We start from the raw sequence: 24912 nt of genomic DNA, 5'->3' as shown, positions 1-24912 counted from the left end.
TTGTGAGGATAACAAATGCTGTCATCTTAGTCCGTGGCAAGTGACCATAAACAGGACCAAAGTCACCAGCACTCCAACATTTCACACTTTAACGCTTAGCATTACAAATAACCTCTTCGAAGAGAACTTACAGCAACTCTGCTAAATCCCAGAGAAATTGTATAATTGATAGAAAACCAGAATACACAGTGGATATGGTTAAGGACAAAGAAGGGGGAGATGGAAGCAGGGAATTTTTCACTACTAATAGGGAGTATTTGCCTAGAAACTTCACTCACCATCATGTCTTGCTTCTGATAGGAGAAAATGCAAACTGTTAATCAAGGATTTGCAACTCAACTCTTTAAAAAAAAAAACAAAACACCTTCAACTAAAAAGAATGGGAGCATCTTTTAAGAAAGAGTAAGTCCATGTTGAAATGTTTGCATTGAGGAAACCTTATGCTATTTAACCATTAGAGGAAAAATAATAAGGAATTCAGGTTACTCTTTGTTTCACAGGAACACAGCAGAAATTTGCTTCTCTGCTTGAAGAACTTTTAAGCAGGGTACAGAAACTGCATCTTCACTTGGGATATAAAGTTCTCCTGAGAAGCAAAAAGTAAAAATAAAAAAAATCCTGTACACCCTTTTCCTTTTGTTACTAATATATTCTAAAGTTTCTATCATCTTCTCTTTATCAGTGTGCTCGACAAAAATTTCCTGCTTCCCTCCTGCCAACCCAACTTTCTCATCCAGCCTCTGATCTTGCCTACCTCACACTTGTCTCTCTTGTTCTTGTTTCCCTGACGTCTCTTTGTCCTGTTCTGAAGAGGAAAGAAAGGTTTCTAACTAAAAAACATACATAGAAATACAAGAAACAAGCAAATATCTGTTTTTAGTATTTACTCAAAAGTGGTTTAAACAATAGCTTAATTAATAACTTTATTGGCTTTTGGATACACCATTTATTTTGTTTGTATTAAACAAATTTCTAATATTGGTAACCTTTTTGTCCTGAACAGTTACAAAACTGCAAAACGTATTATTTGTTTAAAGTAACTGACCACCTTGAAACAGCAGCCCTTTGCTGAAGTCTGCTCAATTATTTGTAGGTGTAAAATCACTTTCCATTTCTATTGCAGAGGATATTTAGATGCCAAAGAGAGTTTTGAGGTCAGCCAGGGTGAGCTTCGAGGTTTCCCCTTTGCCTGACAGCACCTGCTGAGCAAGCCCCTTCTTCCTGGTCTGGAGTTGCACAATCTTTTCTTCTACTGTTCCTTCACAGACAAACCTGGAAATACAAAGCCTTATCACCTCAACTGCTAGGAAAAAGTCACAGTTTATATAACACTGACAGTTTTCCAAGTAAATTTCCAAAGGTTTGCCTCACTTAAATATTAACAGTCTATTATGTGACTGACAGAATATACCTGACCAATGAAAATAACCGTTCTCACATACAGATATCATCACATTTCAAATAAAAGTCTGATGCACTTTAGGCCTCAACTCCAACTGTCTAAAGCAACAGTAATTTGATGATAAATTCCTATAACGACTGTTAAATAACAGATTTCACCTATTATACTAAAAGTATTGTTACTTTCATTGTTAAACACAAATTGCTATCTTGGATTTCAGGTGCTTTCAATTTGTGAATTTAGAGTAGCTATGCTAACTTTTCAGTATTTAACATTACAGATGTTTTTTCTAAAGGCCAACCTTGCCACTTGCTACAAATACTCTATATTTTTACATTATTTCTATTTGAAAGGTCCATGCTAGGGCACCACAGTGGCTACCTCTGGAATGACAATGAAAAAGACAGTAAGCACTCAAAAGTGCTTATCACCATGAGATTCCCAACCATTCTACAATGCTTAGTTATCCCAACCCCGGGCAGCTCTAAATTACTACGCTTCATTCTTTAAGACAGATATACTCAGGGAAGGTAGGGAAAAAGATGTGGATATTCCCAAGCAAAAGAAATGCAAGACCATTTCTGCCCCAAACTCTTTTTTTTTTTTTTTTTTTTTTTTTTTTTTAATTATTTAGCACTATTAACTACTAAGACCAAGAAGTTTGACATTTAATAGCCAGAAGAAACATGCCTCTTTCTGTATTGGCACTCAACCCACAATCCCACTATTAGACGTTGTGCCTAGCCTCAGGTAAGGAAACAAAGCCCAGATGAAGGTCATTTCACAAACTAAAGCAAGACAAGATAATACACAAGCAGCCATAGCTTCATTTACTGCTAAGGCAAGTCCTGACCTGTGTATTACAACATCCTTCTTCTGCCCCACTCGGTAAATGCGGTCACATGCCTGGTCCTCCAGAGCAGGATTCCTGCAAGAGAAGAAAACAGCTCACATAAACCCCTAGTATATGTTCAGGACCAACTGAAGTATCAATACCTTTGTGCTCATCTAATTTGCCTACCTCCAGAACATCCTGTTTTCCTCCTCTGTAGAACTACAAACTACCTCCCAAGCTACCTTAGATTTACTAGCTTGATCACCAATATTCACCCCAACCATATTTCCCTCGCCTTGAGTAGTAACCTGCTAAAACACCAAACAAAATCATCTATATGAATTAGACTACTGTTCTGTACAGACTTGTATTTCTGACCAATAATTAACGCTGCCAGAAAGCCAAGTAGCTAGTGAGGAAAGAGGAGAGTGAAGCAGGAAGGTAGTTACAGAGAATAACTTCCATACTGCTGAAATATCTTCCTAATGCTGCTACTCAAGTGTCCAGTTTGTGTATTGAAGGACATTACTTTGCTTTGGAGGTTCCCATATGCAACCAGGAATTGAAAGAGAAAAAAAACATGCAATTCTGGCCGCTTACACAGCATAAGTATTGGGAGTTTATATGCACTGTTTTCAGAGCCCTGTAAAACCCCAAGGTACACTAGCTATGCCTGATTACCAACCATTTTCAACACAATCTATTTGTTTCAACACAAATACCCCGTAGGCATTACTGTACCTTTTTTTTTTTGTTTTTTATTATTAGTGCATGAAATTAAGCCAGGGACTGCTAAGTCCCCCTTGATCTGACAAGAGTATTTTGTAAGAAGGCTACAGTGAAAACACTTTTCTACAAGTAATCATTAGCCCTTACTCTCAGCTAAACACTTAACCTACTCAGTTACATCAGAACTCACAATACACGTTGTGAGGAAGAAAGTAGCACAACCTACATAGTTCTTCAGAGATGGAAATTTTATTTCTCTTTACCAATGCATGTCGAGGAGAAAGAGGTGGTTTCCTCCTGTCAAGTTCAAGCCAACACCTCCGGCCAGCAGCGAGACCAACATTACCTTCAAAGGACAAAAATAGAGTTAATTTAAGAAGCCTGTCTTATGTCACATTAATTTGAATTAAAGATCAGACCAAAGGATCTGTTTATCATATTTATATGTGTACTTTTATTACACATTTGGAAGCTAGCCAGATGATACTTGAGGAGACACAGATGCCTGGACAATGAAGTTACGGTTCTAAGAGAAGCTAGCCTCTACCCTTCCACATGTATTATCCAGAAACATTTTTACAGGCTATAGGAAGGACTGGTAAATTCATTCTCTCTCCATGCCCTACTTAAATGACCAGGTGCTCTGATGACACCCTCTTGCCAACAATGGCACCAAGTAGCACCAGCTGTGAATTAAGAATCACAGTTTCTTAAACACAGTCAATTGGACTGAAATGGCCTGCTGCTCATTTACCTTTGATGTCACATAACATAGTACCAGAGAAAGATGAGTAGCCAAAGAGGAAAGGTATTATGGCAGAAGACTTGTTCAGCAGGAAAAAAAACAACTTATCAGTTAAGGACAGAGACATCTGCAATATACATTTATTGCTCCATTTCATAGTATGTTCAAATGCTGGTGTTGTTTAAGGACTCAGCTATTCATATAGCTTATAGAAATCTTCCTTTGTTTAAGTTTAAAGTTAGAAATAGAGAAAGATCTGTTTTGTGGATAGCAGCTTGTTTAAGATATCTGGAGAAGAAAATAAGCTAATGCACAATATACTCCCCCTTTCAGTCACAAATCCATCCTCAAAGAAGACAGCCTGTCCTGCCTAGATCACAGGGATGTCAGTGCTCAAATGAAGGTGTATCATTATGAAAAATGAATTTGAGTTCAAACTTCTTCAGTTATTTGGCAAGTTTCATTTTCTTGGCCAAAGTTCCAGACTAGAAACTATTTTCAAGAAGAGCCAAAACATTGTAGGTCATCAGTATTTAAAAAATAAATTTAAAAAAAAGTACTCAAAGGTGGAAGAAATTTCAGTGAGGTCACCTTATTTGGAAAGTATGACCTATCTCCCACCCCAATCCCAATCTTCCTATCCTTATATAAGGGTGAGATATGCTCTTGTTGTCAATTTGTCTTCATTCACAGATTCAACTGCCATCCTGTCTTCTCAAAAAAATTACAGCCTGGCCAAAGATACCTGATGTGCTGAAAAACAGCAAGAAAGCCTTAGAGGTTCCCTGGCAGGCAGGGGAACTAAAGAAATAGTTGCACTCCAGTTGCACTTCCAATGCAGTGACATGAGTTGGAAACAACCAACCTGCTCTGAGTGGAGCTAATCGGCCTCATACCTTACACATTACTCTCTGTAGCAAAAATATCTTTTGAAAAACATGGAAGATTTGGACAACCCTTGTACCAGGTTTGAAGCCAAATGATCTCAGTACAGAACACTTAACATCAAAAAGAGCTTGTCACAGCTGCTCCTGGTCATTTTAAGATATACACCTGTTTTTACAGCTACCCACCTTTCCCTGTTGATCTCCACATCTAGATATCCAAATGAAAGTTGTTCTGGTAAATGAAATTATGAAGTCAGTTATCACAACTGCTAGTAAATGTTTTGCTGCCCCAATTCCTTACCTGAGGCCCCTTGGGATTGTTATTGAACTCTTCTACCACATCCATTCTCTGTTTAGGATTGACAGAGCCATCCAGGATTGCATACTTCAGCCCTAAATGCTGGAGGTGCACAGCCACAACTTTCAACATGCTTGTCCACTGAGACACAACAACACTGGAGACAGAACAGGGAGTTTAGAACAAGCTTTGTGTGAATTAACAGTTTGCTTACTGCAGTGTCTCACCCCAGAGGTCTCCCTCCCCATTGCAAAATGGGCACAGAAATTCCTTCTCAATTCAGAATTACTCACCTCTTGGTATAGTGATACAACCTGCTGTCAAAAGGCTAATAACCTACAACCTTGAGACAAGGTAAGTCTGCCACTTTTGCCACTATTTTTGGATTTTGTGTTGCCACCCATGAATCTCAAGTTGTATTGTTTTCCACAAATGAATCAGCAGGAACACCAAACTTGGATTTCCTGAAGTCTCACACTCCTCACATCCTTTCGATAAGCAGTTTGGAAGGTAGTAACTTGTTCAGTAATTTTTTGTTAGGGAACCAAATTATTGTTGGTGTTCCCAATCTTATGGTAGGGATGCTTTTTGGAAGAGACTTTACCCACCCGCCCAACGGCACAGCTGTAACCACTTTCCAGCCACACACCTCTAAGTGCCTTCTACACTGTTTAACAAAAACAAACAGAAACACCTGCCACAGTGCAGTCTGGCATGAAGCAAAAGGAATACAAAGAGAACTTAAACAAGTGAGAACTGCAGGCTTTCAGCAATACTTAAGTCCTTAATCAATGTGTTCCAACCACTACTTTATTCTACATTTTCTTCTGGAGGCAGGGGAGCAATAGGTCAGTGTTGAGGACAAACACTGCTCAGCATGACCAAGTCCTTCCAAATTCTGGTTTTGGTGAGTCCTCCTGGGCCTCAAAGCCTGAAATTCCTCACATACTCCCCTATATTTATGCTAATCTACTTCTTAACCTACACTCTTACTTGTTCTTAGATTTTTCTCACAATCAGCTTTTAAGTACTGCAGTACTGTCACCGTTTCACCATTCTGGAATTTTGTATTCAGTTGTTTTGAACTGTTCCTAACACTGTCAAAAGATATACTTCTCTCAATTACTAAGGCTAAATAAAAGTGCATGTATGCTAACCTTTTCTGAGATTCCGAGTGACTCCGAATAGTTTTCAGTTCAGCCAAGAGGTGAGCTATCTGCAAGAAAAAGAAGTCAGTCTGCTTGCTATCATAACCCAGCTCATGCTTGGTTATTCTTCACTGAAACAGAAAGTGATAAACAGAAAGTGATCAAAGTAACTCTTCAACTAAAACTTTTGTGCTCAGACTTTCAAGATACTTTACCAGCTGTTATTAAGAAATCAAGTCATACAGCCATGTTTTACAGAGTACAATCTTTCCATGAGAAGCCACGTTACTTCCACTTCTCCAGCTGTTGACATCCCATTTTCTTTAGCTTTTCACGAACACCACACTCTCACACGCATGACTTTCTAAACTTCTGTGGAACAAGTCAGTGTTCAAGATTTCCAGTTGGACTAGATGATTTTGGAGGTCTTTTCCAACCTTAATGATTCTATAATTTTCACTGATGTTATGTCAGCACAGTCAGGTTCTCACAGCTTTATAAGCACCCATCAAACTTCTGATTCCACCTAAACTGCCAACTTAGCCCAATCTGCAACTGGCATGGCATGACATTTCATTAACAATTGAAAAGAAAAAGTGCTGAAACCAAGCTTCTCAAGGGAGGTCAGGAAACCAGAATAATACCTTGGTGCTCTCCCTGGTGATTTCAAAGAGATCTGTTTTAAAAGATGTGCCATTGAGGTAAACTGTTGACTTGGAATCAGGATTCTGGAGCTCAGACAAGGTCAAAGCACTAAGTTGCTCCTCAATGGAGAGGGAAAGGCCCTCACTGGTCAAATTAGCTTGGTCCAGAGCCTGCAGGAAAAAAAGCAACATAATAAAGGATTACAGCTAAGCCTGAGATCGAATCCAGTACTGATCTAGGGTATCTGCTGTGTCTGATGAGGTCAGTAGGTTTGAAAGAAGATATGCTAGGCAATATGAAGACAGAACCATTAATAAACACTACTTGGTCAGACCAACAGTCCCTTTATCCTCATACTCTGGTTCAAACAGCGACTTTGTAGGGAAAGCCTACATTCATTTTCTGTTACATGGTCAGAATCACCCCATTTTATTCAACATTTGTGTGATTAAAAGACATTAGGGGATAAATCCCTGCTTGTTTCCTTAGTAGCTGGACTTATTCTGCATCCGCTTTATATGATAGAGAAACAAACTCCCAAACAATTAGTCTACTTAATGCAAGGCAACTTCAGTCAAAGCACTTACAGAGCTTAGGCACACACAAGCCATTGAACTAGGCTGTACTTGTGGACTCGTGCACTTTCCAAGACAAGATTAAGATCAAGACTTTTCCTTTTTCTTTTTTTTTTTTTTAAATAGAATTTTAATGGCAAAGAATTATGTATTATTTGATATGAAATAAAGCTGTTTCCAGAGCCACAGCTTTCCACGCAGGTCACTCTGGGGAACCCTTCACTAGAGTGTATGTCCATCTACAAACCTTTTGGGCTATAAAATGTCTCAGTTTACACACCCATAGATAAATGATCCAGCAGTGTTAAGAAGTCCATTAACTTATAGAAACACTTAAATAACCCCTTCCACACCACATCTACTACAATACAATACAATTACCACTTTCAATAAGGAGAGGTGGCAGCAGCACTGACGGAGCCTCAACAGCATGGACAAGACGTGGACAGTACTTGAAACTTGGGAGGCACTCTGTGAACTTGCTAGGAATTCCTTTTGACTGACCCCAAAGTCTTGTGCAACTGCCAAGGAAAGGAGAATATTAAGAGCTCTTGGAGATATTTCCAAGCACTGCCCAGCCACCCCCAGCAAGTTTCATCAATAAAAAAGAAGAAGCAACAGTCAAGCTAATACTTAACACAGGAACCCATCAGACCCCACTTTAAAAAAAAAACAAAAACACAAACCCCACCATAAATCAAAGTATCATATACCTTATGCTAATACTGACACCTCTTCTCTGAGCAATTACACCTCTACTTCAGAAGGGGACCCAGGGAGGCTAAGAGGTTTTCCCAGAACCACAAAAGTGGGAGCCTACCTTTGGAATGCTGATTCAGTCTGTCTTCAGTCACTACGTACCATTATGAACAAACTTTAATAATCTTTTTGGCATCCCTTGAACCAACCATAGCTTCTTTTAGTACCCACAGCAAATGGACAGACTGACAGACTCAGATCCCTCAAAACTTAAACAGGAGCTCCCAAAACATTAAGCAGAAGAAGTTTCACAGGTATAACTTCAGCACTTCAAACCCATAATCACTGTGGCAGAATTCTTCCTAACATCAAGGAAACAGCCAAACATTTGCCAAACAATTTCTAATTCCTGACCCCACATGGCCAGGTCTGGTCCTCCTCCTTAACTGAGTCACTTAGAGTCACTTCTGCAAATATTTTCAAGGTAGGGTATGCACAAACCTTTCTCAAATGGGTTAACCCCAGCATAGTCTCTGCCCTCTTGTTTCTGCTCTTGTCTCTTTAGGTATGACTGCAGTGTTGACCTGAAAAAAAAAAAAAAAGGCAAAGACTGGGATTTACAGGAAGAAAAAAAGAAGAGGAACTTGAACTTAACAAGCAAGCTGATGATGCATTAAGGTAAGGAAAGTTACATTAATCATTTAGTATGTTTCTCTTACTCCATTAATCTACGTTCCTCAAGTCACAGGGAGTTCTGTTTAGTAAGATCAAAGGAAAGATCCATGTTGGAAAACATAAGGGAAGTAAGTCTGATTATCATAATACCCAGAGTATAATAGAAGCCAGGGACCAGAGAAGCTGTGGATGCCCCATCCCTGGAGGTGTCCAAGGCCAGTCTGGATGGGGCTTTGGGCAACTTGGGTTGGTGGGAGGTGTACCTGCCCATGGCAAGGGGGTTGGAACTAGGTGTGTTTTTTTTTTTTTTTAAGGTCTCTTCCAACCCAAATCATTCCACAATTCTATGTTTGATAAATAGTCAGAAAGGAAAAAAAATAACCTTTGTTCAAAAGGTCTTCTCACCTAGAGCAGCTTTACCTTTCTAATTTTTCAAGAAACAGAAACAAAATACCTCAAAACTCTTCTCATATTCATACCTGGATCTTGCAAAAAGCACATTGTACACAGACTGCTCATCTGCTGAAAGTTTTAACCGATGCAACTGCATACTACGCTGTGGCAGAGATACCTGAAGTAAAAATACACAGTATCAGTTGTATTGAGTGCAAAAATCTTACATGACATAACAAACACCAGTGTTCAATACAACATTTAACATTGTTTTCAAAGTCTTTAATGAGAAATCTGCTATGTTCAAAGTTATTCATACTAATGTAATTATGACTTGACATAGATATCCACAGGCATTTACTCCTCCTGCTCAAGAGGCTGCAGTAGACAGGAAAGCCCATCCATTAACAAACTTACTCATGTAAAGGACTAACTGGCTACTGCAAGGAAAGTGATGGGATGATTGTCTAGTTCTTACCAAGGGCTTTCCAGCTGCATCCAGCTGGTCTTTAGTTCTCCGTAATAGCAGGGTCCTGGTTAAGAGGCTTAGCCTATCTCCTCCCTTCTTAGTGTTGTTATCTACCTGGTACTTCCACACCTTGTATTCATCAAAGGGAGAGCAACGTAGAAACCTACAACAGGAGGTAAGGAAACATCATACAAACAAAATAAACGTTCTTTGCTTTCTCCTGGGTGACCAGAACCGAATTATTTGCTTTTCAAAACACACCATCCTCAATTCAGCTAGGAGTAGTAAAACACTTCCAGGTCAATGACAGCTAAGCTTTTGCTCAAGTCTTACCATTACTAGCACAGTTAAAGCAACTTTCTGGTTCTGTATCCATCACTTCCTCTTAGTTCATTATGTCTCAAGCATCACTATCAAACAAAGGCCATCAAGAAGCACAAGCACTTGCCAAAAAGCATATTCATATTTCAAAATCTCATACCTCTTATTTGAAAATTAATTTCAACTATACAAAAAATAATTTCAAATGCAAGTTTTCTCTGGTTTTCCAACACCCTTCATTATCTTTTCCCCCCAGCAATGAGGGAACATAGAGTTTAACTTGTTTATCATTTGTTTAGAGAAGCTAGTTTTTCACTCTTTCCTTAAAAGCCCCAAGGGTGTAACACTCTTTAATAAGATCCTTCCTGGCAGCCCTAGTAGGAACGAGGCTTACTGCACAAAACTTCTGTTCATTGAAGTAAGTTTTGTAGTTATTCATCTTGGAAACACAGGAGATCTGAAGTAATTTTCCCTTTATCCTATATAGAATAGCTGCAATCAACAGCAAAACAAACACGGTCAGGTTTGTTTACTGCCTTCAGCCACAGCCTTTGCAGTCCAGTGCCTGTAGCGGTAATAAAACTCGATTCACTATCCCTTGTATCACTGAGACTGCTCAAATTTAGAAACAACTTCGGCACTTTGTCCGTGAAGAATCACTGGAATGGGAACACCGTCCATGTGCCTCACACACAGTCACCTCACCTCAGAAGAGAGTACACGTCCAGTAAGTTGTTCTGTATTGGTGTCCCAGTGACAGCCCATCTGGCACCGGCTCTCAGCTTGCACACAGCTATGGAGGTTTGAACCTTTGGATTTTTAATATTGTGAGCTTCATCCAGTATGACTCGAGCCCATTCTACCCTGAGCAGGGGGGAACAGGGAGATGACCCACTCTGTAAGAAAAAGCAGACTATTTATAACCCAGAGCAATTACCTCGCCAGGCTCTCTGAAGAGCCACAGGCAAATATTTTTTCCAGAAAGAAGCCTTTTCCTTTCACTAGTCAGCAGTAACCTGAGCTCTTACTGTAACAGAAGAGATACTTCCAAAAAAATCACCTCTCCAAAGCTTCTAAGCCAAAGAATACGTTTGCCAGCTCATGATGGCAATTTCTCGTCTTTTGTCATTTTTCTTGCTTTTAACATGTTATCTCCTCTTCCTTCCCAAGAGGCATTCTGTATCACTAATATTCTGCTAGGCTGTGACAAAGAAACGTATAATTATTCTACTGGGGCATATCATGTACTTGTAAATACAGGATCTCTCTACAGTTTTATAGCTGTTAGTTTATGTTTCAGGATATCAAAGGACTGTTTGCTTTAAGAACTACATCTGGATCTGTGCACAGAGGTAGGAGGTAAAAAATATCCAAAAAGGGACTTCTCTATACCATGTAACCAAGTTCAATTGGTGTTCTGCAGTCACATGATTGCTTTCACAGTAAGCAAGTACACTTCTTTTCCTTCAAGAAGGCATGAAAGTTGCCTCAGAGCCAGTTCAAAGAGACTGGAAACCCAAGTGTGACAGATTTCTGATAGTTTAAAGGGACATTGCTGCTTCAAGCAGCAAACACCAGATTCTAGTGTTCCTCCATGGTCTCACCTCAAAGGAAGAGCACGAGATTCCTCATTGCACTCTTAAAATTACTTTTAAATACCTTTCAACTAGTACATTCGGTATTACTACAGAACAGATTTCTTGGATTGTTCTGTTTTCTTTCTGAGCTTTGTAACACTTACTCTCATCACTTTGTTCTTATTGTGCAACCTCAATAGGATGCTTATGGAAAAAAATTCACCAGCCTACTGCTCACTGTAGCATAAGGTGCTCCTTCAAACAATAATGGCTTGTACCACCTCTGAACAAAAAGGTTAAAGCAATCCTTTATCAACAACAGAGCTTCTCACCCCCAGTTCATGGTCCTCAGCAGGGACTTCCCCCTCCTCTTTGCTTGTGGGAACCTCCTTGGAAAGAAGGCTGTAGGTTGTGACAACAACATCATATTCAGAGAGCCTGCATAAAGGAAAAGAACTAATCAGGAGGAAGAACAAATGAGGAATTAAAAGCAGACAAGACACATGCTCAAGGTTTAAGAGTTACATAGTTCTACAAGAGCTAAATGCAGAGTTCTACAGAAGATTTAACTTCATAGCAAGTCAAGCAGGAAGGACAGGTTGTCCCCATTGTATGCATACTAAAGTAGACACAATAAGCCCAAAAACACAGTTATAAGTTGGTGGTACACAATGCACACCACATGAGGTAAACACTACTCAGAATGCAGCACCTAGAAACACTGCTCAGCATGGCCTGAAGCAGTATAGAAAGCTTTTAGATCTACGCATCCAGCTGATAAATATAACCACAAAGCATGAGCATGGAAGAAACTGCTATTTAATCTCTGCAAGAAAGAGATGAGTTTCAGCAGATGTATGCTGCATTACCAGGAGCAGCAATAGCCTGCACCAGAACCACCTGGCATTGGTACAGGTCATAAAGGTTTTATACATCCTTAGAGCAGACATCAGCCTGACATTGTACATCCTCCACATTTCCATCTTCATGTTCTTCCAACATTCTACAGCCACTGAATTTCAACTCTTGATGTACAGTCTCTTGCTAAGTAGTGTTTTACTTTTCATGGTCATGTTTACAGTATAGCACTTACACCTCCGCATGTTTATCTCGATTTGGCCCATGGTACAAATAGACCCTCAGTTTTCCATAGCCCACATGTCTGTCAATCTCTTTCTTCCAGTGATGAATCAAGGATGCAGGACAAATGATTAAAGTGCTGTGTGCAGGGATAACAGTGGAATCTGGAGGAAAATATTGCAGGCAGGTTTTAGTGTTTTCACATTAGACTACAAAAATGACATTTTGGATAGTTACAACAAGTAAGAAAATTTTCCTGTGAGCAGTACGTGAAGCAGGTATCTCCACTATGCACTCCTGGGGACTGTTAGTTTTGGGAGGAAAACAAAAAAAAAACAACCAACAACCTCTGCTTAGACACTAAAGTGTCATTTAATCTCCACTCAGAGTTACACTACAAATCTGAGCAAGTAATTCGGATAAACTGAAAGATTAGAAGACAGGAACTAACTTGAATCTTTTCTGAGAATACAATGCCAAATAAATGCTTCTTTTTTGTTGTTCTAGAAAACTGAAGTGTCACCATTTTGAGCTATGTTTAAACAATAACAACAAAACAAGAACGAAGCACACCACCAGTCAACTTAGCAAAACAGGAAAAAGCAGACCAAACAATTACATGAGGATGGAGACAGTGACAGGTTGATGTTTCAACTATCTTTCATAAAAAAAAAAACCTCTAACTCCTGTATCCATTGGCAAGAAAAACAACCTTATGTGGGGATAACAAAAAAGAAATCACAGGGAGGTGAGGAATAATTAATCTAAGTCCTTATGCTAAGAAAATTATGCAAGCATTCAACTTTTTTTCAAAACAGTATATGCAGTTTTTACCGGATTCAGGAAAATAGCCAATGAAAAATGCCCACACTACAGAAAGTAACGACTTGGAGACTCCTACACACCCAGTGTAAGAACAAATACCACTGATCAAGAGAAAGGCTTTGCAAGGGAGTGCAGTAAACATTAATTCCAATGGAATTTTCCTACAGAAAGGAAGTAAACATGGATAGAGCTTGTTGAGGAGTCATTAACCTATATAACCTGTACGTGTAATGCTTTAAATGTTTAACATGGCACCACATCATAATGTATGCATTTTATGATAGAAACAACTATGTACCATTTTTGGATAGCCATACTTCTAGCTTGCTGTTTCTTTTCTCTGTCTTCAGCTGCTTCTGGGCCAGAATCAGAGCAATCATCGTTAGAGTCTTCCCCAAGCCCATGTCATCAGCTGGAAAGAGAGACACAGAAGTTATGATAACCTGCAGAAATGGGCCTGCCTAGCTCACATCTATGCTGAAGTAACTACTGCAACAGAAAATGCCCTGGACAACTGTGGAATCAAAAATGTACATCAGGGTACAATTTAGTAATGAGTTAATAGCTGTAATCAGTCAAAAGGCAAAGAAAAGCAAGCTCCTTGGCCTGCCTACAAAATAGCTAGTTTTTGGCCTCAGAATAAGCTATCTACCATGCTTTTGCTGTCACTTATCTGCCTCCCAAAATGTACTTTCCCATTCAGTTGCTTACCCAGAATTCCTCCACATGGCCTCTGACTCTCCCTCCAGAGCAGCCATGCAAGTGCTTGTTTCTGGTGCAGCAGCAACGGAACCTGAGAGCGTGAGATAGTGGATTTGAAGGAAACACATTGCAAAGTCAATACACTTCTGCTTTCTATACCAAATTACACAGCTGAACTGTCTTACTACAATCCTACTAAAAGAAGTTTGCCTACTTTTCCAACATGGACAGGGACACCTAATAGAATCAGGAGATCAGCAGTACCACAGATCAGTCTGGGCAATGTTTCAGTCACAACAACATCCTAGACTCTCACAGCACTCTGAGGGTAAGTGAAGGCAGCTTTTTCAGGCGGAAAATCCACACAACCCTGCCATGCTCACTACAGGCATCACTGTCAAGCAGTGGGATTGAAAAGACTTCCTCTTTTCTCACCAAGTCTAAAAGCCCTACAGACTTTTAAGAGGCAGGAAGGATGACTACATACTACCACTACACAATATTTGATGACCTTCCCCAGCACTGAAGAGGTCCCAAGTGGATCTGACAAGTGACACAACATACATACACCCACACACCACCTTGTAGCGGCACATGCCTTCCAGAACCTTGTGCAAAACCCCAGCTACAGATTCTGCACCACTGGACAGATCAAGAGCTGCTCTCTGGCAGATCAGAACTGACTACCCTGGAGTCCATTGGGTTGCATGAACTTGATCGTATACAAATACTTTTAAAACACTTTATAGCTCGCTGGGAGACCTATCAGAGAAAGGAACAATAGCAGGGTTCTCAGACAGTCTCTTTCTCAACAGAAACCTGCCTCTGTTCTGGCCATCATATAGAAATGTTGGTGAATTAATTGCTTTGTCTTTGCAAAACAATTTCATTCAAGCACTAAATATACAGAAGACACCATGGCAAGAGGTAGTAACACTGCTATTTGTGATCTACAGCAACTTCAGGAATGGGAAGTAATTAGACTTTCTCCCAACAGGTGAAAACTGGGAAGTAATTTAAAGCATGAAAGTAAAGGATGTGCTAGGCTATCACTCTGAGGTTACACTTCATGATGGAGGTGACATGACACCTCCGAAGCTCAGCAATACAACATTCTCCATCCCTGCCAACTCACCTTCAATCCAGGTGGATCTTCAGCTACTGTCTGCTCTGTCGGACAGGATTCTAGAGATTTGTGAAGATGATTAATAGCATCACTTGTGGCACTGTGTACAGCCCTGAGTCGGTCTTCTGTCATTCTTCCACCATACAGATTCTGTACACCAGAGTTCACTGAAAAGATACAGTTTTACGTGTGAGATGTTTACAAAACTACCTCTCCCAAGGAGATGTACCATCTCAGAGATTGATCTCAGTGGCTACAGATGCCCAGGGGATCGTATACAGCTCACAGTAACAAAAAAGGTTTAGTACTGTCACATACCCACCAGCTGCAGGTTTCTGTCAGACCTAGCCTTCCCCAGTGTTTTTTCAATGAACAGGCTTTCCATACTTACTTCCAAAACCATGGCCGCAATATTCACTGGAGCCCAAAGCAGCAGCAGCAGCAGGGTAACTGTGCAAGCCTGAAGAGGTCCCAGCTTTATGCTCCCTGAGAGGTAGTGGCGTTATCAGCTTTGTACCACCTGGTCTGCCAAATGGGTTAGGCAAAGGTTCCTCACAGCAGCCACCGCTCGCACCATCCTCCCCTTAAGAAGAAAGGAATTCAGGGTGAAAAGGTTGCACAGTGGACCTTAGAGCCTTGCATTACAGCCCAAAGAAGAGCTTTCATTTAGGACAGTTGTGTACACCATTTCCAGTGTTCCACTGTTCCTGCTAAAGACATCTTTCTTGGCAATTATTTGGTCACAAAGAACAATCAAAACATCCAAGACCAAATGGGCCAAGAACTCTTGAGCTGTTCCCTCCCTCCCGCAAAGGTCTCTCTTGCCTAAAACCAGATCTGGAATAAGGCATGAGGACTGCTTGTTGTGTGGTGGCCCATGAGGGGCTGTTTTCTTGCTAAAGACCTTCAGTTTCCAGAGCTGTCAAACTGGGACTTTTCATCAACACAACAGATTCTATTATCACAGAGCAACTCTGCTGTTAAGGTGATGGTGCAGGCAGCTCAACACAACGCCCCTCTGCCCCAACCAACTGGTACTAGTTAAAAGAATTCAGAAATCACATTAAAGCAACTTCCAGTGTGCCATTGCCGATCTTGCATACGTTAACTTACACACTCAGACAGAGCAGCCAAAAGAGACTTTCTGCATAAGCAGCGTGGTTCCATACTGCAACAAAGTGGAATTTAACACTTCACTGGCAAGTTCTCAGAGGAACGCCTGCCTCAGTCATGCATCCAAAACCGGGAAAAGAACTAGTCCTGATGATGGGAGGAGCCTCTTGGGAAGTCACCACCCTTCAGAGGAAGTGCTTGAGTTGTTCCATTCATTTTCCTTCCCTTCTTTCACAACACATTTTTTAATCTTCAATGAATCTCAACAAACTCTACACAAGTCACAAACCATATATAAAGGCATGCTATTATCCCCACAGTATTCAAAACTATAGAGAAACAAAACATTTTGCAAAGTTCTGATTAAAAAAAAAAAAAAAGCCTTACCTTTTTCAGCAGTATCTGTTGTTGAAATGTTAAGAGCACTCAGTGCAGCTTCCAAATCCTGCACTTGCTTTAATAACCGTTGCCCTTTATCTGGCAGTACTTGGATGTTCACTGTAGCTAATGTGTTCTGCAAAACAACAACAGAAGAATCCAAAAGCTGAATGGGCTTTACCAACCTTTCTGTCATGAGGAGAACAACTAAGGAGTCAAGAGTTCAAAAACACTAATCTTATACCACAGTAAATCATATTTTAATACAGTTCTACAATCTCCAAAATTTTTAAATACCACTGAATGCAATTAAATAGTCTTGGCAGAAAATAAATTAATCATTAGTATAGTTTAGAAAAGATAAAAGGATGCAGGCTCCCTCCCACCATTGTATGAAATGGGATGATCAGGTAGTCAAGAGATTCAGACAATCTTAACATCTCCCAAAGCACCTGAAGTCCAAACTACTTGCATGTTTCCATACAGACAGCTAGTTTATTTAATTGTAGCGTAAGCTTTTGTGGCTAGATCACTCTTTCTATGCAAGCTCATGAAAAACAAATAGTCACATTGCTTAAAAAGGCTAAGCTTGCCGCACAGTTTACATCTTCCACAAATTAAGTATAAAGCAGACACATAAATCATCTCATAAGTGGGTTAAAACAACTAGCATGTGTCTATACTTAATTCCCTCCCTTTGCCCCGCCCTTCCAAACACTAGGTATTTCAGCAGTTCTGTTGTGAGGAAATACTCTATTCTGATTGCTGTCACGAGCGATGGAAGTCACTGAACACAGAATGAAACAAAACAAAACAGAAAGAAATAACAGGTGCAATGAGTCACCTTCTTCTGCCTCAGCTGGACTTCAAGATGGTTGCGAAGAGCCTTGGGATCCTGGTGTCCTTCCACGTGAAGCAATGCTGCAGCTCCTGGCAAAGATGTCTCCTGTATACTCTTGCCTGATGCTCCTGCAGGAACCTCTCTTGGTTGCAAAGCCTTAACTGATTTCTCAGGTTCGTTTTTACCTGATGAGGAATAAACAGGTACTGCTTCATGACTGGCAGGAACTTCTTCAGCAGGCTGTTCCAGCCCTGGCCTGATTTGTGTCTTAGATGCTGCTGCTGCATCTCCTCCTTGCTTCAGGAGAGCATGTTGTGATGCTACTTGTGGTACTATTGTGGAAACTGCATTTTCTTTACACAGTGGTTTTGTCTCTCCATTCTTCCCAATGTGTTCTTTCTCTCTGGTTTCTTTATCCCCACAGCTTTTTAAACTTTTCCCTCCCAGCTGCTCTTTCTCTGGAAGCTGGGTACTTGTACTTTGCTTTCCAAGACTTACTGGAAAGAGTTCTGATCTCCCACTTGGCTCTTTCTCCACACATTCAGATGATTTCTTGGATTCGCTACCACTTCTTCCATGCTTCACTTCACCCTGATCAGTGTTTTTCCCTTTCCAAGCCTCAGAAAGAGTAAGTTTAGATTCAGACACTGTGCTTTCCTTAAGTTCTGGATCACTACTATTTCCCTTGGATTGTTTCTTCTCAGTTTTCAGCCCTTCTAGAGGTTCTCTCTCTGTGGAGGAATCCGAGGTTGACTTCTTTTCTTCATGTGACACTACCACACTATCTTTCTCCATGTCGACTCCTTTTCCTTTACTTTCCTCTCCATTGCCTTGCTTAATTTGTTTCCAGGCTGACTGGTCACAATTCTTGTCTATCACTTTGAATGGATTTCTTTGGCCACTGGCATTGAAGAGAGGTACTTTTTTGGGCTGTGATTCTAAGTTTTTGGACACTTTGGTAGTTTTTGGATCCTGCAATATACACAAGTAAGTGCTAACATTAATTATTAAAACCTGCTAACTATACACACAACACAATCATCTCAGGCAAGACTTAGTTCTCCATGAACATCATTTTTCCTATCATTTTAACAGGACCAGGATAAACACTTTACAAGGAAAACAAAACTGCTCTTTTTCTCCTGCCTTTGCCATTCCCGTGTTTTTTTGCGAATCAAGTTCCAACATCACCATTCTTAAGATTATGGCTAGAAATCCAACCCTAGGGTGTTTGCTTGTTTGTTTTTCCCCATACTGGATAACAGTGGTTATCACTGTATACAGATTTAGCAGTACGAAGTTGCATTTGGAGGACAACAAGCCAATATGCTTTTCAGCTAGAAAATACAAACTCTCCCACTACGTAACCTCAGAGATGACTATAGTAGACAGAATGAAGTCATGTTGAAATAACCTGATACTGTAATATAAATGAAACATTCATACCTGCCATGGGACACTTCCACACCATTTCTTCCCATTCAGCTTACTGTTAATGCATCGGTAAAACAGCCTACAAAAGAATAAAGCAAGATTTGAACCAAGAAGGACAATAAAGGAACTCTATGCATTCTTTAAAAATTATCCTGCACTGAAAACACCACAAAGATGACCACTTGATCTGTGCTCTACATTCAGACTTCTGCATAGCATAAATCATCACAGAATCACAGAATCACAGAATCACAGAATCACAGAATCACAGAATCTCTAGGTTGGAAGAGACCTCAAGATCATCGAGTCCAACCTCTGACCTAACACTAACAGTCCCCACTAAACCATATCCCTAAGTTCTACATCTAAACGTCTTTTAAAGACTTCCAGGGATGGTGACTCAACCACCTCCCTGGGCAGCCTGTTCCAATGTCTAACAACCCTTTCAGTAAAGAAATTCTTCCTAACATCTAACCTAAAACTCCCCTGGCGCAACTTTAGCCCATTCCCCCTCGTCCTGTCACCAGGCACATGGGAGAACAGGCCAACCCCCATCTCGCTAGAGCCTCCTTTAATATACTTATACAGAGTGATAAGGTCACCCCTGAGCCTCCTTTTCTCTAGGCTGAACAAGCCCAGCTCCTTCAGCCGCTCCTCATAGGACTTGCTCTCCAGGCCCCTCACCAGCTTCGTCGCCCTTCTCTGGACCCGCTCAAGCACCTCGATGTCCTTCTTGTAGCGAGGGGCCCAGAACTGAACACAGTACTCGAGGTGCGGCCTCACCAGAGCCGAGTACAGGGGGACGATCACCTCCCTAGCCCTGCTGGTCACAGTGTTTCTGATACAAGCCAGGATGCCGTTGGCCTTCTTGGCCACCTGAGCACACTGCTGGCTCATATTCAGCCGACTGTCCACCATCACTCCCAGGTCCTTCTCTGCCTGGCAGCTCTCCAGCCATTCCTCTCCCAGCCTGTAGCTCTTCTTGGGGTTATTGCGCCCCAGGTGCAGGACCCGGCACTTGGCCTTGTTAAACTTCATACAGTTGACCTCAGCCCATCGGTGCAGCCTATCCAGATCCTCCTGCAGAGCCTTCCTACCCTCAAGCAGATCGACACACGCACCTAGCTTGGTGTCATCTGCAAACTTACTGAGGGTGCACTCAATGCCCTCATCCAGATCATTGATGAAGATGTTAAAGAGGACCGGCCCCAGCACCGAGCCCTGGGGGACGCCACTAGTGACTGGCCTCCAACTGGACTTGGCTCCATTTACCACAACTCTCTGGGCCCGGCTATCCAGCCAGTTTCTAACCCAACGAAGCGTGCGCCAGTCCAAGCCAAGAGCAGCCAGTTTCTTGAGGAGAATGCTGTGGGAAACGGTGTCAAAAGCCTTGCTGAAGTCAAGGTAGACCACATCCACAGCCTTTCCCTCGTCCACCCAGCGCGTCACTTTGTCGTAGAAGGAGATCAGGTTCGTCAAGCAGGATCTGCCTTCCATAAACCCATGCTGACTGGGCCTGATCGCCTGCTTGCCCTTCAAGTGCCGCATGATGACTCCCAAGAGGATCTGCTCCATGAGCTTCCCTGGTACTGAGGTCAAACTGACCGGCCTGTAGTTCCCCGGGTCTGCCCTCCGGCCCTTCTTGTAGATGGGCGTCACGTTTGCTAGCCGCCAGTCAGCTGGGACCTCCCCCGATAGCCAGGACTGCTGATAAATGATGGATAGGGGCTTGGCCAGCTCCTCTGCCAGTTCTCTCAGTACTCTTGGGTGGATCCCATCCGGCCCCATCGACTTGTGCACATCCAAGTGCCGTAGCAGGTCACCAACCAGTTCTTCGTGGATGGTGAGGGCCACATCCTGCTTCCCGTCCCCTTCCACCAGTTCTGGGTACTGGGTATCCAGAGAGCAACCGGTTTTACCACTAAAGACTGAGGCAAAGAAGGCATTGAGCACCTCCGCCTTTTCCTCATCTCTTGTAACTAAGTTTCCCCCCGCATCCAGTAAAGGATGGAGATTCTCCTTAGTCCTCCTTTTTGTGTTGATGTATTTATAAAAGCGTTTTTTGTTATCTTTAACGGCAGTAGCCAGCTTGAGCTCCAGATGAGCTTTGGCCTTCCTAATTTTGTCCCTGCACAGCCTCGCTACATCCTTATAGTCCTCCCTAGTGGCCTGCCCAATTTTCCAAAGATTATAAACCCTCTTTTTCCTCCTAAGCTCAAGCCACAATTCTCTGTTGAGCCAGGCTGGTCGTCTTCCCCGCTGGCTCATCTTTGGGCACATGGGGATAGACCGCTCCTGTGCCATTAGGATTTGCCTCTTGAATAGCACCCAGCCTTCCTGAACCCCTCTGCCCTTCAGAACCGCCTCCCATGGGACTCCACCAACCAGTGTCCTGAGCAGCCCAAAGTCAGCCCTCCGAAAGTCCAATACAGTGGTTTTACTGGTTCCCTTCCTGGCCCCGCCAAGAATAGAGAACTCCACCATTTCGTGGTCACTCTGCCCAAGACTGTTCCCGACAATCACATCCTCCACCAGTCCTTCTCTGTTTGTGAAGAGAAGGTCTAGCGGGGCACCACCCCTGGTAGGTTCACTAATCAGCTGCGTCAGGAAGCTATCTTCCACTTTCTCCAGAAACCTCCTAGACTGCTTCCTCTGGGCTGTGTTGTGCTTCCAGGATATGTCAGGGAAGTTGAAGTCCCCCACGAGTACAAGCGCCGACGATTTCGCAACTTCTGTCAGCTGCCTGTAGAACTCCTCATCCGTCTCCTCATCCTGGTTCGGCGGTCTATAGCAGACCCCGACCAGGACACTAGCCTTGTTGTCCCTGCCGATCCTAACCCAAAGGGACTCGATCTTGTCATTCCTAGCCTCGAGTTCTACAACATCGAAAGACTCTCTAATATAGAGAGCCACACCGCCACCCCTTCTGTGCTGCCTGTCCCTTCTGAAGAGCCTATAGCCAGGCATCGCAGCACTCCAGTCATGAGACTGGTCCCACCACGTTTCCGTGATGGCAACCAAGTCGTAGCCTGCCCGCTGCACGATGGCTTCCAGCTCCTCCTGTTTGTTACCCATGCTGCGTGCATTGGTGTAGATGCACTTCAGCTGGGCCTTTACCTTATCCTCCGGCCTTGCCACTGCTCCCCCTGGTACAGCCCCAACAGTCCTCGCTCCAGCCCCATCCCCCTTCTTACCTAGTTTAAAGCCCTATCAATGAGCCCCGCCAGCTCCTGGCCCAGGATCCTTTTTCCCCTAAAGGATAGGGACCCGTCTACGGCCACCAGACCAGGTGCTGAGTAAACTGCCCCATGGTCGAAAAACCCAAGATTTCTGCGTAGGCACCAGCCCCGGAGCCACGTGTTTAACAGGTGGGCTTTCGTTGTCCTCTCCGTACCCCTCCCTGTCAACGTAGGGACGGACGAAAAAACTACTTGCACTCCTGCTCCGTCCACTAACCGTCCCAGCCCCCTAAAGTCTCTTTTGATAGCCTTCAGGCTTCTGTTGTCAATGTCATCAGTGCCCGCCTGGATTATCAGGAGCGGATAATAATCAGAGGGGCGCACCAGGTTGGGGAGCTTCCTGGCCACGTCCCTGACCCTGGCCCCAGGGAGGCAGCAGACTTCCCTACGGGTAGGGTCAGGCCGACAAATAGGGCCCTCCGTCCCCCTAAGGACAGAGTCTCCCACGACAATCACCCTTCTTTCTTTCTTGGTGGAGGCAGTTCTGATGCGTGGAGTCGACCTCCTCGCCCTAGGCATCCTCCTGGGAACACTTTCTATCTCTTCCTCAGCTACCGGTCTCTCAATCTCCAGGGCCTCAAACCTGTTTTGTAAGGGCACCTGGGAAGGTGGGGCCGGAGGGGGAGGGCATCGCCTGCCACGTCGCACAGGGACCTGTCTCCACTCCTCCTCAGCTCCCAGATCCCCTCCCTCAGCCCGACGGCGACAGGGCAAGGGGTCCACCCCCGTTTGGGGTGTCTCACCCCGGTACCTCTCCTTGATACCGGGGTGAGACACCCCAAACGGGGGTGGACCCCTTGCCCTGTCGCCGTCGGGCTGAGGGAGGGGATCTGGGAGCTGAGGAGGAGTGGAGACTCATGAACATTGCTTATTCCAAAACAAAGCTTATTACAAGAATATCATTCTCTGGATTAAGATTCTTAGGGCTTGGGACTTTTTTGTTTTGTTTTTGTTTCAGATCTTGAAATGAAAGCTGAAGCTGTAGTGCTAAAAAAATGCTGAAATAAAAGCACTATGTTCAGAGCCTCCAAAATCTCACGATTTTTAGGCATGAGAAAACAGCTATTCTTAATATTTACACTACATGGGCCACTTCATCTTTAAATCATCCAAGGAACAGGCTTAGGAGAAATTTTTTAAATCTGCAGTCAGCAAGGACAGATAGAGGAACCTTATCTGAATTACAACTTCTGAACTTGATGCAATCATCACAAAACTTTGATGATCCCAACAGAACTACATTCAATACTTTTAGAAAGAAATGCTAACTGATCACTCAGACTTGTATCATTGAATATCATTACTAATAAAAATACCAAACATCTAGAAGCATACTAAGTAAAGGCCTCTAGGCTGGGCTAAGTTTTTCAATTCTGCAGGTCAGCCATCACCGCACAATTCCAAGTGTTCAAATCTATACAGCAAACTTTGGTTTCCATTTTGTGGAACTTACTGGTACTCATCTCTGTCCTGCTGCTGAACCAGGACTTGCAGCTCCACCGTGTATCCCTCATGGATCAAGCAGTAAGAAGCAGGAATACTAAAAAGAGAAAAGGAAAAGAAAAGGGGAAGAAAAAAGACAACACGAGCCAACAAAGGAAGAGCAACAGTGAAATTAATTACTTGGAACAAAATACTTGTAAAGTCTACTCAAAGACAATTTGGCAAACAGAACAAAAGTTAAGAAGTGCTGACAGTGCACGTTTTCCTAAAGCCAGTCATCCAGTGTTAATTCTTCCTCACTTTGTTTTCAGAACATAAGGAAAAGGTCAACACTTTTATACAGGAAATATTAACAAACTGCTGTCTTGGAGGTATCTCCCAGCTGGTAGAATTCTCTGCATTGCCTCAAATCAGAAACTTGCCAAACTCTAGCAGCCAGAATCTGAAATGTAATCTAAAAACCTGTCATAGGTTAGTTTTTAGACTGTTTTCTCTACTGACAACAGAAAAGTCTGCAAACTGAAGAATCCTGGGGCAGATGGGGATACTACATGATAATCTGATTGTTCTGTATCATCTTTGTCCTAACATGTACTTATGCATAGGTACACATGAAAACCCTTAACTAGCACTTATCTACGAGCAGATCTATGCAAAGACACGTGTAAACGTGAGGGTTGATGAAATTTGAAGAGAAACCAATTCTCTTTTTCTAACTACGTGATCTGGTTTTGATGAGATGCTCTTTTCCATACACCACACTTCTCTTCGTAGGAGATAGAGGGAAGTCAGAGGGGCGCTGTTATGGGAGTCCTGCCTATCTTCCCCAACGCCTGTTGCCGTGAGGCACTCAGCCCACTGACAGGACCCCACGGCCAGCAGCGACCCCTAAATTTCCGCCCCCTCCCCCCCCCACAACGCCCTGCACCTACGGCGCCGGGACGACGAAGCCGCAGGCGGCCGGGCCCCGCGCCCCGCACACGTAGAAGCTCTTCCCCTTGTTGGGGCCATCGCGGACGCCGGTCTTCAGGTAGCACAGGGAGCCTGCGGGGCGGGAGCGGGGAACGGTCAGCGGGTGAGGGGCCGGCGCCCACCCCAACGGTCCCAACCGCCCCCCAACGGCCGCTCACCGTGCTCCGCGCACGCAACCGCCTCCATCGCCGCGCGCCCCCGCCGCCCCGCCCCAGCCAATCCCGCCGCGCCCCCTCGGAGGGCCCGCCCAGGGAGGGGCGGGGCGGGGCGGGCGCTCCCCGCCTGCCTCACGCGGAGCCGTTGCTCTGTGGGGAAGGGCGGGAAGGGGAGGGCGGGGCTGGCGGCCGCCCTCAGCTCTTCC

At 43.1% G+C, this 24912-nt stretch overlaps 1 protein-coding gene across 1 annotated transcript; it reads right to left on the bottom strand.

The window, feature by feature from the left end:
- Positions 1 to 869: 869 nt before the first annotated feature.
- Positions 870 to 24861, bottom strand: TTF2 (transcription termination factor 2). Its single transcript, XM_027449548.2, has 23 exons — positions 24710 to 24861; positions 24512 to 24623; positions 23590 to 23676; positions 18910 to 18976; positions 17467 to 18435; positions 16632 to 16758; positions 15523 to 15714; positions 15141 to 15298; positions 14015 to 14096; positions 13602 to 13715; positions 12492 to 12642; positions 11731 to 11836; positions 10527 to 10717; positions 9510 to 9663; positions 9118 to 9209; positions 8465 to 8547; positions 7646 to 7785; positions 6689 to 6859; positions 6054 to 6112; positions 4900 to 5053; positions 3230 to 3312; positions 2256 to 2330; positions 870 to 1272 (listed from the first exon to the last, which is right to left on the bottom strand). The coding sequence occupies exons 1-23, from the start codon at positions 24735 to 24737 to the stop codon at positions 1131 to 1133; spliced, it is 3537 nt and encodes a 1178-aa protein (XP_027305349.1). The 5' UTR covers positions 24738 to 24861; the 3' UTR covers positions 870 to 1130.
- Between the last annotated feature and the right edge of the window lie 51 nt (positions 24862 to 24912).

This window comes from Anas platyrhynchos, chromosome 1 (assembly GCF_047663525.1).
Source record: "Anas platyrhynchos isolate ZD024472 breed Pekin duck chromosome 1, IASCAAS_PekinDuck_T2T, whole genome shotgun sequence".
Taxonomy (NCBI): Eukaryota; Metazoa; Chordata; class Aves; order Anseriformes; family Anatidae; genus Anas; species Anas platyrhynchos.
The sequence above is the reverse complement of the archived record's forward strand: the minus strand, read 5'-3'. Positions and strand labels throughout refer to the sequence as shown.